This window comes from Contarinia nasturtii, unplaced genomic scaffold, assembly GCF_009176525.2.
Source record: "Contarinia nasturtii isolate CC-2019 unplaced genomic scaffold, AAFC_CNas_1.1 Cnas_scaffold_6326, whole genome shotgun sequence".
Taxonomy (NCBI): Eukaryota; Metazoa; Arthropoda; class Insecta; order Diptera; family Cecidomyiidae; genus Contarinia; species Contarinia nasturtii.
Genome location: NW_022203584.1, coordinates 1 through 12,199, shown reverse-complemented (window position 1 = coordinate 12,199; position 12,199 = coordinate 1). Strand labels below are relative to the sequence as shown.

General features: G+C 34.5%; 2 protein-coding genes across 2 annotated transcripts; both read left to right on the top strand.

The window, feature by feature from the left end:
• Positions 1 to 1,089: 1,089 nt before the first annotated feature.
• On the top strand, positions 1,090 to 8,537 carry LOC116351804 (midnolin homolog). Its single transcript, XM_031783946.1, has 3 exons — positions 1,090 to 1,201; positions 6,417 to 7,919; positions 7,998 to 8,537. Exons 1-3 carry the CDS (start codon positions 1,151 to 1,153, stop codon positions 8,322 to 8,324), a joined length of 1,881 nt encoding a protein of 626 aa, XP_031639806.1. The 5' UTR covers positions 1,090 to 1,150; the 3' UTR covers positions 8,325 to 8,537.
• Positions 8,538 to 8,627: 90 nt separating this feature from the next.
• LOC116351805 lies at positions 8,628 to 10,602 on the top strand. Its single transcript, XM_031783948.1, has 2 exons — positions 8,628 to 10,427; positions 10,498 to 10,602. Exons 1-2 carry the CDS (start codon positions 9,150 to 9,152, stop codon positions 10,504 to 10,506), a joined length of 1,287 nt encoding a protein of 428 aa, XP_031639808.1. The 5' UTR covers positions 8,628 to 9,149; the 3' UTR covers positions 10,507 to 10,602.
• The last annotated feature ends 1,597 nt before the right edge of the window (positions 10,603 to 12,199 follow it).

Sequence of the window (12,199 nt, the reverse complement as noted above, 5' to 3'; positions counted from 1 at the left end):
TGCCAATAAATCAATAAATGTGGCATGAACCAGAATCGATTTTCATTTTCAAATCAAAACGTATATATCAATCTGGTTATAATTTTACGCAGGAAATTAGAAAATGTCTGAATATTTGCAACAAAACACCGGGTACGACTTAGGCATATCTGTCCCCTTAGCTACAAACAGCCACCTGGCGGTCAGATATATCTGACACATATATATATGGCCACACCATGAGTTTTGCATCCCGTGAAATTGCCACTGAATTTGCTCCGATTTGTATGAATTAATACAAATTGTATCAGTTGATGGATGAACAGATGGTTAAAATTGCATAACATGAAAGTTTTGCTATTGTTAAACAAAATTTCCACATAAACGAATAATTAGCCAAAGTTCTTATGCAATATTCAAGTTCTTAGTCAATCAATTCAATTAGTCGTCAGTATAGCGGATGGGAAGTACGAATGAAGAGAGAAATGTTCCTACACTTGCTGTTTGTGGTGTTAGAATGCTTTATTCATGTTTTCCAATACTTGCTTTGTTAGACGAATGTTATTATCTAACATACTTTCTTCTGAACACAGCGACCGTGTGTTCCCCTTCTTGTTGTTGAATCTGTTGCGTTGTATGTAATCGCAACGAATATATAACATCTAAAATCGTGAACATTTGCACAGGATTCACTTGGCTCAACGTATGGAAAGTCCCTCAGTTTCATTTCTATGGTTGCCTATTACTTTTTATATCACGAGCCTTTTAGCATCAAATTTATTTACAGCATACACAGACTACTTCATTTCGGTTTTTTTCTCTTTGTTGCGCAATTCCATTTCAATGAATTTGAAGAAAAAAAGAAAAGATTATGGTGATCGCCAAAGCCTTTTCATTCAAGTTATGCTGACGCAGTTAACTGAGTTCTATAGAATGATAATAAAAAGTAGTACGATCTTTGTTATAAAACAATGTAAAGGGAATGTCGTTTGAAAATCACACACTTTCCAAAATGTTCGTTGTATACCAATTTTCAACAGCGAATTTCGTTTGTTACGCATGGATGTTAATAGTTTTCTTTTAGTTAAACAAGTTTCAAATGATTCATTATTCTCTTTTTTTTCTTTGCAGAGAACTTCACGACGGTACATCGATAAAAGAGAATGGGATTATGGATGGAAGCAAAATAATTCTGCTGTCAAATGTTGAGACGGGGCTTTTGGTAAATATGTTTTTCATTGTTATTAATCTTATCTTGATTTGGACTTTTTTTATGAATTTCAAGAATAGTACGCCAAGATTCGACTTGAACTAATGACAGAATCAAGACCTCGCATATATCAAAATGAAATACTCTCAAAATGAAAGAAAAATAGTTTTGCGAGATTGCTTTTCGAACACTATATACCTGTTGTTGTTGTTTTTTCTCTTGACATGATCTTGATCGTGTTTTTCAAATGAGTCAAAACATTAAACAGTTAGAGTCCGACTGGTCTGCTGAATTTCTTGGACATGATCTGACTTTTATTCCATTCCGAAATTGAAACGCGATACTATGTTTTGATTTAATTTGCGTTGCTTGCATTCAACATGTGAAGGTTAATCCGCCAACTGAATTGCTTTTGTAATGCAAACAGTGACCGGTTCGCGCATATTTCTATGCTTGCCAAAATACGCTAGCTAGCATAGATATGCCAAGCATAGCCGCAAACGCAACCGACGCATACGAACCAAATCAGATGAAAAAGCAATTTCACTTTTTTAATTGTATTTTGACTGAAAAATCAACCTGTCGTCATCCATCGTCATTTGTAAATATTTGATCGTTGTGCACACGGGCGCAAGTATCGAATGTTGGTGTGAATATTTGAATGTAAGCACTAATCATTCCGCTCACAAAATATCAAAGCAAATTAAATGAGTGTGTTATATTGCGCGTATAAGACTCTCTCACACAATGCCCTTGAATATCGTCGTCATCGTTAAATTGTTGATTCCCGTGCAAATACACGTTTCATTTGTGAATGTGAAATGTGCCTCACAGCTTAATATTTCAAATAAAATAAAATCGAAACAAGCGCAAAATTATTCAAATGATCGCTCTAAAGCAGACAATGTGAATAGAAATTTATCACTCATGTTTCACCTATGGACGGCGACAAAGGCATCTCGGTTCCGGAACAAAAAAAACACACACACATATAACAGGCAGGCTGATAAGTCCCGGGACTAACATATAGATGGCGCCACTAGATCAAAATCCTTTCTAGTTTTGAAAGAGCCATCCTACAAAGGACTACTGGCGAAATTCGAGCCAAATCCGTTCACCGAGTCAGATGTTACGGCACTTTAAGGCACATAACCTCAAAATATACCTTAATTCTCCGTTTCAAGGCTTTTTCCAAAAGAGTAGTCATTATTTTAAAAGTGTTTTTCCACCAAGGAGGCAGGTATATGTTCCACCAAGCTACACCATAAATAAGAAAGCGATTCGTATTCACAGTCATCAAATACTGACATCAATTGTATGGCTTATCGAGATGGCTTTTCATTGAAAATCAGAAAGCATACATTTTCTCAGAAAACACCATATTATTTTTGTCCAAAAACGTCAAAAATGACATGTGTTATTCTTTCGGCATTGTTTTATCTCATCCAAGATGATAAATCGTTATTTTGAACAACGCAGTAGGAAATCGTGGCAAGGAATACGAGCTTACGCCAAAAACTCAAATTTTGTGACTTTTTGAGGTTTTGTCGATTTTTGGTAACCACTGGACTTTGAATTTCCTCAAAATGCATTGCATGGGTTTTGTAAGACATTAATAGTTATCATTCAGTAAAAATATTTACTTGTATAATGCTTAAATTCCTCTTTGAATCCCTTTAAAGTTACCACTTGATTTCATTTGTTATCAATGTGAGAAAACGCGGCACTGTTTCGTTGAGTGAATTTTGTTTACACAAATATTGGAGTACAGTATCGAAATAACTATTCTACAAGATGTTTGAGATCCATTCCTTAGTATGCGCTTAAAAACAGCCATCTTTTATAGCAATTTCTCAGATTTTTTCAAGCATCTCTTCGAAAAGCCATATTTTCGAGGTAATTTGAGGTGTTCGTTTCCTCTGCATGTACGACCAAATACCATTCAAAAGAGAATTTCTGTATAGCTTCAAAATGGTAGTAGAGGATCCAAACAATGGGGAAATATGTATATAAAAATTGGTTATTTTCGTGCATTTTATGTGCTAAAAAATAACATGACAAATGTGCACAAAATGTTTCCATTCACATGTACATTTCGTACTTTGTACTAAGTACATATAATCGGACACATTACGTACACACTTTCCCATATAAATTGCCGTTACAAAAATGTACACACTCATCTATAGAAATATCGTTACATTTTCCCCATTGGGAATATATATATACCACCAAGTGTTCAGTTTTGGGTTCTCTGATGGATTTATTAATCAAAAACTGATTCGATTTACAAGTGGATTTTGATTTTTTCTTTTCTTTTTTATCAGCCTGCCTGTTATATATATATATATATTAGGGCGGGTCAATTTTTTAAGAGGTCTGGCTTAACGAAATTCGTAAAATACATGTAATTTCAAGACTTTTTCTCCACTAGAGCATATATAAATTTTTTATTTTAGCTGTGCCAAAATTGACAAATAGTTTTTTTCCCAAATTATAAAATATGAATATATGAAATTTGAAAGTGATAAAAAAATTGTATAAAAATGATCATTTGTACTGACATTTCTAAGGTAATTTTGGACGCTGAATCCGAATCTGGCATTAAAAATACTCTAAATTCAACTATAAATAAAAAAAAACGTGATTTTTGACCAAAAAATCAAAGAAATGTAGCGAAATGTTCGTTCTTGCAATTGTTAGCTCATTTTCAAGGCTTGATTCGGATTCAGCGGCCCCAAAAACCCTTGAAATGACTATTCAAACCATAATGAATGATAAATTATTTTTTAAAAATGGCATTTTTTCCTGCATTTTGTGACTTTTGAAGCGAAAAAAGCGTGATGAATGAAGAAGATGTTTCTGGAATCATATGTACCATCATTTCTAGGGTAATTTTTGGCGCTGAATTCAAATCTGCCATTTAAATTACTCTATTTTCATAAAATCAGCGCCCTAAAAATTAAATTTGAATGAACAACTAAACAAGACTTTCATATACGAAACATTTGATGTTTATTCCTAGGGGTTTTCATATAAGATTTTCTTTCACGAATTCGACGAATAAACAACAGTATAACAAATAATACAAATTTTTACAAATCATGCAAATCTTTACCGATTTCACTATTTTGTGCCAAAAATCCACCGATATTCGCCGATATGCGAAGTGTCTTTGTTCTGGAAGTGGGCTTTGGTGGATCCTAAGGATCGTTCAGAACCGCTCCCAGGTCTGGAAGTGGACCCTCAGGATGGGTCAGGGCATTGTCAAACCATGGTCTGGTCGATCCAGAGGATCCACCAAAACCCACTTCCAGAACAATTAATTATCAAAAAATACCCGAATATTAACGATATTTTACAAATATGCCGATCTTTCACCGATATGCCAATATTTCACCGATACGCAACGATAATACGCAAATATCATCCAATAAAAATACATGCAAGCCCCTAGGTTTATTCCCATATAACTCATTTGCGGAGTAATTTTTTCGATGGCGGGACTGTGCGGAGTTCGGCGGGGACAGCATGCAAATGCTGTGTGTACGAGTGCAACAGCATTCTTTGCTGTTCATAGACTTATTTTGTCCAAACGAACATCTTAGTAGCCGTATACACAGCTAAGTTACTAATCATCTGTGTAAGAATGATACACATAGAAGTGCTGTTACCCTCGTACACACAGAGTTTGCATGTCATCTCCGTCAAACTCCGCACAGTCCCACCATCGTCAAAATTACTCCGCAAATGAATTATATGGGTTTGCATCAGTGTAGTCCAAATTCAAACTTTTAAACTCAATTTTAATAATTTTAATCAATTCATTTTGATTGAAAAATTAGAATTGATGAAATTTGAATGAAAACTGAAACAATATAGAATATTAAAAATTATTTCAAGTCTCGTTTAAATGTTTGAATTTGGACTACACTGATGCAAAGAACATCAAATGTTTCGTCTATGAAAGTCTTGTTTAGTTGTTCATTCAAATTTAATTTTTAGGGCGCTGATTTTATAAAAATAGAGTAGTTTAAATGGCAGATTTGAATTCAGCGCCAAAAATTACCCTAGAAATGATGGTACATATGATTTTAGAAACATCTTCTTCATTCATCACGCTTTTTTCGCTTCAAAAGTCACAAAATGCTGGAATAAATGGCATTTTTTTAAAAATAATTTATCATTCATTATGGTTTGAATAGTCATTTCAAGGGTTTTTGGAGCCGCAGAATCCGAATCAAGCCTTGAAAATGAGCTAACAATTGCAAGAACGAACATTTCGCTACATTTCTTTGATTTTTTGGTCAAAAATCACGTTTTTTTTTATTGATAGTTGAATTTAGAGTATTTTTAATGCCAGATTCGGATTCAGCGTCCAAAATTACCTTAGAAATGTCAGTACAAATGATCTTTTTTATACAATTTTTTCATCACTTTCAAATTTTATATTTTCATATTTTATAATTTGGGAAAAAAACTATTTGATAAAAAAAAAAAAAATTTATATATGCTCTAGTGGAGAAAAAGTCTTGAAATTACATGTATTTTACGAATTTCGTTAAGCCAGACCTTCCAAAAATTCTTCCATACAAATTGACCCGCCCTAATATATATATATATATGTTATTTTAATTCTCTGATATTTGTATTCTATTTTGTCTTTTTTTGCAATTAAATCAGTGGGTTGCTGTGACTGTTTGTTATTTGCTTTGGTTAAGCATCAAAATACCTTTCAATGAAATAAGCCACGTAACCAAACTAAAATCGAAGGAGCGTACAGATAAAAAAGAAATTGCTTGTATTTGAAATGGCGACGCACGTTCGGATGTTAATTATTATTAATGCAAAGTGTGCATTTGAAATCAAGTCACTTTTTTAATAACTCGATAAATAATTTTTTTTCTTTGGAACATTCAGAAAAGGAACTTTGTGTGACAATTTATTACCCGAGACATTTTTTTTTATGTTCGTATAAAATGTTTTATTGCTTGATTACGAGTTGGCTAGGCTGGCCGCAAAATATTTACTCTAATTACTTGGGATTTCAATCTGAAATAACTCACTTAGTGCGCACAACTGTTTGATTTGTAAACTAGATCAAATTGAATTCTTGGTGTAACTTTATTTTTAGATTGATTGATTTATTTCATAAAACATAATTTATATTTAGTACAAAATATACATATATTCTAATGAAGTGTTGTTTGTTTTTCCACTTTAATAGGCGCAACGTCCAGAGAATACGGTGATGCAAGCTTTGGAATCGTTGAACGATTCACAAGAGAACGAATTTCTTAGCGGGAAAACGCCATTGAATTTGAGTATACGTGTAGGTGATCACATGATGCAGATTCAATTACAATTGAGCACTGTAAATCCAACAAATTCGAATGCATCTACCTCAACTGGTTCGACTGGATCAGTTAATTCATCTCGAAAACGTAGCATATTTCGGTTGAAGACTTCATCATCGGCACGTCCGTCATCATCGTCGTCATTGGCCCAACAATCGTCCAGTACAAATTCAACTCCCATTAGATTCACAAATGCCAATCATATGTACAAATCCCCATCATCAGATCAAATACCCGAAAAATATCGAAATCGCCATGAAGTTGTGTTATCACCCCAAGCGTCTACCAGTCGCGCCTCTGATTTGATTGAGTCGAAAAATGAATTCAAAGAACTACACACAATCGTTAGTTCACTTAGCAAAGAGAAAACTGAAACTAAAACAATCAATGACGCCGACGTAGATGCCAGTATGGTTAGTAACGAAGTTGATTCGTTTTTGGAACAGTCACCAATCAAGTCACTGTCAAACTTAGTTTCTGGACCGATAAAAACATCTTTGTTGCAAAACATTCCGATGAATACACCGACCACCAGCAATAACCTTACCTCATGCCCATGTAAATCAGTTGAGAGCAGTAGCAGCTCTTCATCTGGCTGTGATATAAATTGTCAATATTCGCGAACCCGTCATCAGATACAGCATAAAAAGTACATAAATCACACCGAACTGAAAACCACCACCACCACCACTACCACCGCCACACGATCCTCAGCGCTACTCCATAAAACTCTGAACAATCCAATTGCAAAAGTAAAGTCAAGCGGATCTCAAGCCATTCAAAGTTCTGCTCAGGCAGCAGCCGATGCATCAAATTTGCGTTGTTCGAAAAGTTCGGAGAGCATTTCACATGCTGAACAAGGAATTGCCAAAATGGTCACGGCAAAATCGTTGCAAAGTGAGCTCTCAGTTGATCAGCCCATAAATATAATTGACACCACTGCTGGCAATAGCCTCGATACGGTGTCCGATACACTGGCTGAAGCATCACGCAATCTGGCCAAAACTGTTCGGAAATTATCAAAAGAAGTGTTCAGTAGTAAAGGTGATGCATCGGCCATAGCTATAAATGATGAAAAACGTACACGTTCAAATAATACACCAACCAATTCGAGTAGCGGATCTCATCAGAGTGGCGCTGTAGCTGGTTTTGGTTCAGGTGCTGTCATTGAATCGATGCGAAATCATGGACGAGGCATTTACTCTGGCACATTTTCGGGCACCCTCAACCCTGCTTTGCAGGATCGTTACGGTCGACCAAAACGCGATATTTCAACCGCTATTCATATCCTTAATGATTTGCTAAGCGCAACACCTCATTATAGCCGTGGTGCTCGAATCAGCTTTGAACCCGCTCATCACTCTCGCAAATATGTAAGTATTTCGATAGTCATTCATTTCATGGCTCATAAATAAGTAATACTAATTGATATTTTGTTTCAATGTTTACAGTCGTCATCGACGTCAAAGCGAATAAGCAGTACAAGTGCTGGCAGTGCTCAATCGCATCAGCAACGTTCGCATTGTTCCAAATGTACGATGTCATCCAGTAAATCTGGATGCAATGGTGAATGTATCAAAGCATCTCGCAGTACCAGTCGTCATATTTATGTTACCAATGACTCAGTTCAATCGTCAAAATCGGCATCGTTGCCATCGACACCCATTTCAACAAATAGATCAATTGATTGCCGTCAATGTCAAATGCCAATGAGCAGCTCAGCACCCGTTACTCCAGCAGTGTCACCAAATCAATCATTAAATAGTTCGACTAGTTAGAAAAATAAAAATAAAATTCTTAAATCTTATATTCAGAAATCATCGAATATGAACAGCGCATACTATCGACAGAGCTTGTTAAATTGTCATTATGTCATGACAATTTTAATAAAATAGCAAGATAATATGGTCTTTAACCTCTTGACTTCAATATTTATAAATCAATATTATTTTCACGAAATAAAGATACAGTGCTACAGTGTAAACAAATAATTCATTTGATGTTTCTACATAAAATCGAAAATATATCTTATTATATAGAAAAATGTCCCCTCGTTGAAGAAAAAGAATCTTTGAATGAAAAAGGTGCAAGGAATTCATGTTTTTTTACTCGTGAGGGTAAATTTTTAATGTTGACATGCAACTGCTTGTTAATTATTGTTATCATCTATTTTAAGTACATAATAAAATCCAACTATTATTAGCGCATATTTAAAAGTGAAAAGTGTCATCTGGTGACTTGTTAAAATATGCATCACTTTAACACAGACATACACGTGATATGTACTATGCTAACATTGTACATTTTGTTAACATTTGACATTTCATATGCATTTATACATGGTGGTTGATAAAAAACTAAAAATAACAAGGTTTTTTATTATATTATTTGAGCGGGATTTGTTTTTAGGTTTGCTTTTATTGGTCACGCGAAATTAGATTATTATTGGAAATTTCTAATAGACAGAATTTCCCAACCCAAGCGATTTACCACAAGCGACATTTGCGATTTTAAACGATTACTACATCGAATCACACCACGAATATTTATAAAACTGTCTTTTTCAAGACACTCCAGTAAAATTTAATTCAAAAGAAACCAAAATGGCCGAAAACGGTTATCATATACACATCACCAAAGCAATGGAATCCATTGCAAACAGATTTAAAAACATATCTGTAGATGATATGAACAAAATAATAGGTGAAGTACCAGAGTACCAAAATACCTATCCACAGCGCGTAGCTGTAGAAAAGAATACTTCCCGTAATAATGGTCCAACAGCGATCATTGACGTTCAACCCGATTATAGAAATATAATCCTGTATATAAACTACCACGTTACAAGAGAATATCCCGAGATTATTGTCAAAGGATACCCAGCTCTGACACCGCCATCACTAACTGGATATTTACTCGCATTAGTATATGCATACGCATTACTCAATGACGATGAAAATGTTCGAACGATGAAGTCAACGTACGCACATGAATTTACGACACGACGTAACTTAGATAGGATTTTAACAGATCTTAGAAGATTACCAGTTCCAAAATTTATGATGCCACTATTCACATCACTATTCGCAGGATTTGACGAAAGAAAACCTAACATTCTTTTTGTTAACTCTCTCGCATGTTACGACATAGAATATGATGGAAGAACACCTCCAATTAATCTATATTTTACCGCCCACAATATTATTGCCTCGCGTCCAGCGAACCTCACACCAACAGCACTCACAGAAGAATGGATGAACACAACTCTCGTTCAACACCCAGTGATCTTAACAGTTTCAAACTTTTTAGGAACACGAATTGAGAATCTCGAGTATTACAACTGGTTTTGCCAGATTAATACAGCTTTATTCAACCCTGTTACAATGAGAAGCAATACAGTCCGACCAACATTTAGACAAATGGAAACCTTTCCACAAAATGTAGGAAATAACTTAGATAATGTTAATCCTTATATTCATTTATTGAATTTAGATGACGTTAACCTATTCACCACCCAAGGTATCTTAAACGATATCGGAAAAAGTATTTCAGAACACTTTGACGGATGTTTACCACTAGGACAAATCGAACACTCTGCAACTGGCAGACAAATAATTAATCACTACTATCAACCAGTGACATTGCCAACATACAGCAGACAACCTGCAACAGCTAGTACAACTAGTAAACGAGTAGACCCACAAACTTTTGCTAATGGCATGCATTTTATAAAACCACCAATTATTAATGCCAACGTTACAATAGCAATACCAGAAGAAAGTGCATCCATGCACAAACATCTCTACCTCGCACACGAAGAACCATATTCACGCGAAAACGACCCAATCCAATATCAAGAATTTGATATTTCAACGCATCTTGTAAGTGACATTAGACATTTATGTCCATATGAAACTTCATCACAAGTTATATATTATAACTTAATTTCAGGAAAATTAATCGAAATTGACGAAATTGACTCAGTCAGTATTCCTCAACCGAATCCTCGAAATCCCATAGCAGTTGAAAATAGCTACTATCTTGAATCAGCGATCCCTTTAAGTCAAATACGACCAATTAAAATCGACACAGTACACCACTTTGACATAGTTCAAAGAACAGAACATTCACCCTTGTACCCATCTGTAAGAATTGACTATCTCAATAGAGCAATTGACCGCATACCCGACTTTGGTCCAGCCACAGACGAAGCTTTAACCAGAAGCCTACCAGGATATCATTCAACTGATAACCTAGCACACACACAATTCGGATGTAATAGCTTATGTTTTACAATCCATGACGAGACCACACCCACAAAAATTAATGACGGAGTACGAAAAGTACCAGCATGGTCATCATACCGACATTTGAACATTAATCAACACAATAATGTTCCAATTAGAAACAGAAAGTTACTTTTAACTAACTTTTGGACAATGTTCGGCACAAATTCTACACTAGTAGAAACACCGCACCCATCACAATGCATCCCACGCAGTTAACCCAATGGTTTAAATTTAGCCATGGTTATTTTCATTTTCTATTTATTTTCTTTCAATCAAAAAGAAAAAGATTAAAATTTAAAACATTTTATGAATTTATAAAAATTAAAAAAATACAAAATCCAGATATATTATATCTAAAAAAAAAAAATTAAAATCTAAAGAATTTCTTTAGGACAAAAAAAATAAAAAAAACCTACACAGTTTTTGCTCTGAGCTCATTGTAAATAGACGTGTTTTTCGTTTGCTCCGTTCATGCTAAGCAATGACCACTTGATTTTTGTCATAATAGACTCAAAATATACATTGATGTGAATTCCGATTTTTATTATATAAAAAAAAAATTGAACAATACAAATACAAAAATCAACCAAAATATGATTGAATTAAGATCGCGAAAAATTCCATTAAATCAATCTGAGCCCGTGACATCTTCACAGGCAAAAACTCGCATTTCAAAGTCAAAAATTCCAGCATTAATTTCATCCGTAAGCAAAATAAAACAAACTGACAACAACATCAATGATGAAATTCAAAGTTTGAAATCAATTGTTGAATCACAAAAACAATATTATGAAACTGTGATCAAAAATGTATGCTCTGATATCAATAAATTACGAAATGAATATGAACAAAACATCACATCAATTTCAGCTGAGGTCGAAAAACTCAAAAACCGACAAAGTGAAACGGCAGCTCTATTATACACGTTGAATGCAACAAGTTTTAATTTCAAATTACCCATTGGATTCAACAAACCGATTAATTGTATCAAAAGTGTCAATGAGGTTGTCAATGGTTCTGTGTGTGATGAGGATAAGGGAACCGAAATGGAGTCAATGAGATTACATATAAATGAGATTGAGAAGTCCAATGCTAACATTGAATCTGTGTTAGTAAACCTAATTGAAGTGGTTGAGTCAAACATTTTGAATAACGATCAAGCCCCAAAATCACAAGAAGCCATACATTCAGATGAAATTGAGCAATTACAAAATCAAATTGACTGCATTGAATCTGAAATGCACAACATCAAGTTAACGGCAATGAAAAATGATGAGCGCACACGCAAAATGAATGAGCAAATACATGTTTTATCAGCCAAATACATTAAATTCAATGCCAAAATAAATGATTTCGTTCTTGAT

Bases quoted from the DNA above. Each gene is read 5' to 3' on its own strand.
- LOC116351805 (XM_031783948.1), top strand. From the start codon at position 9,150: ATGGCCGAAAACGGTTATCATATACACATCACCAAAGCAATGGAATCC.
- LOC116351804 (XM_031783946.1), top strand. From the start codon at position 1,151: ATGGATGGAAGCAAAATAATTCTGCTGTCAAATGTTGAGACGGGGCTT. The intron at 1,202-6,416 runs GTAAATATGTTT...CCACTTTAATAG, and splicing joins ATGTTGAGACGGGGCTTTTG to GCGCAACGTCCAGAGAATAC. The intron at 7,920-7,997 runs GTAAGTATTTCG...CAATGTTTACAG, and splicing joins CTCATCACTCTCGCAAATAT to TCGTCATCGACGTCAAAGCG.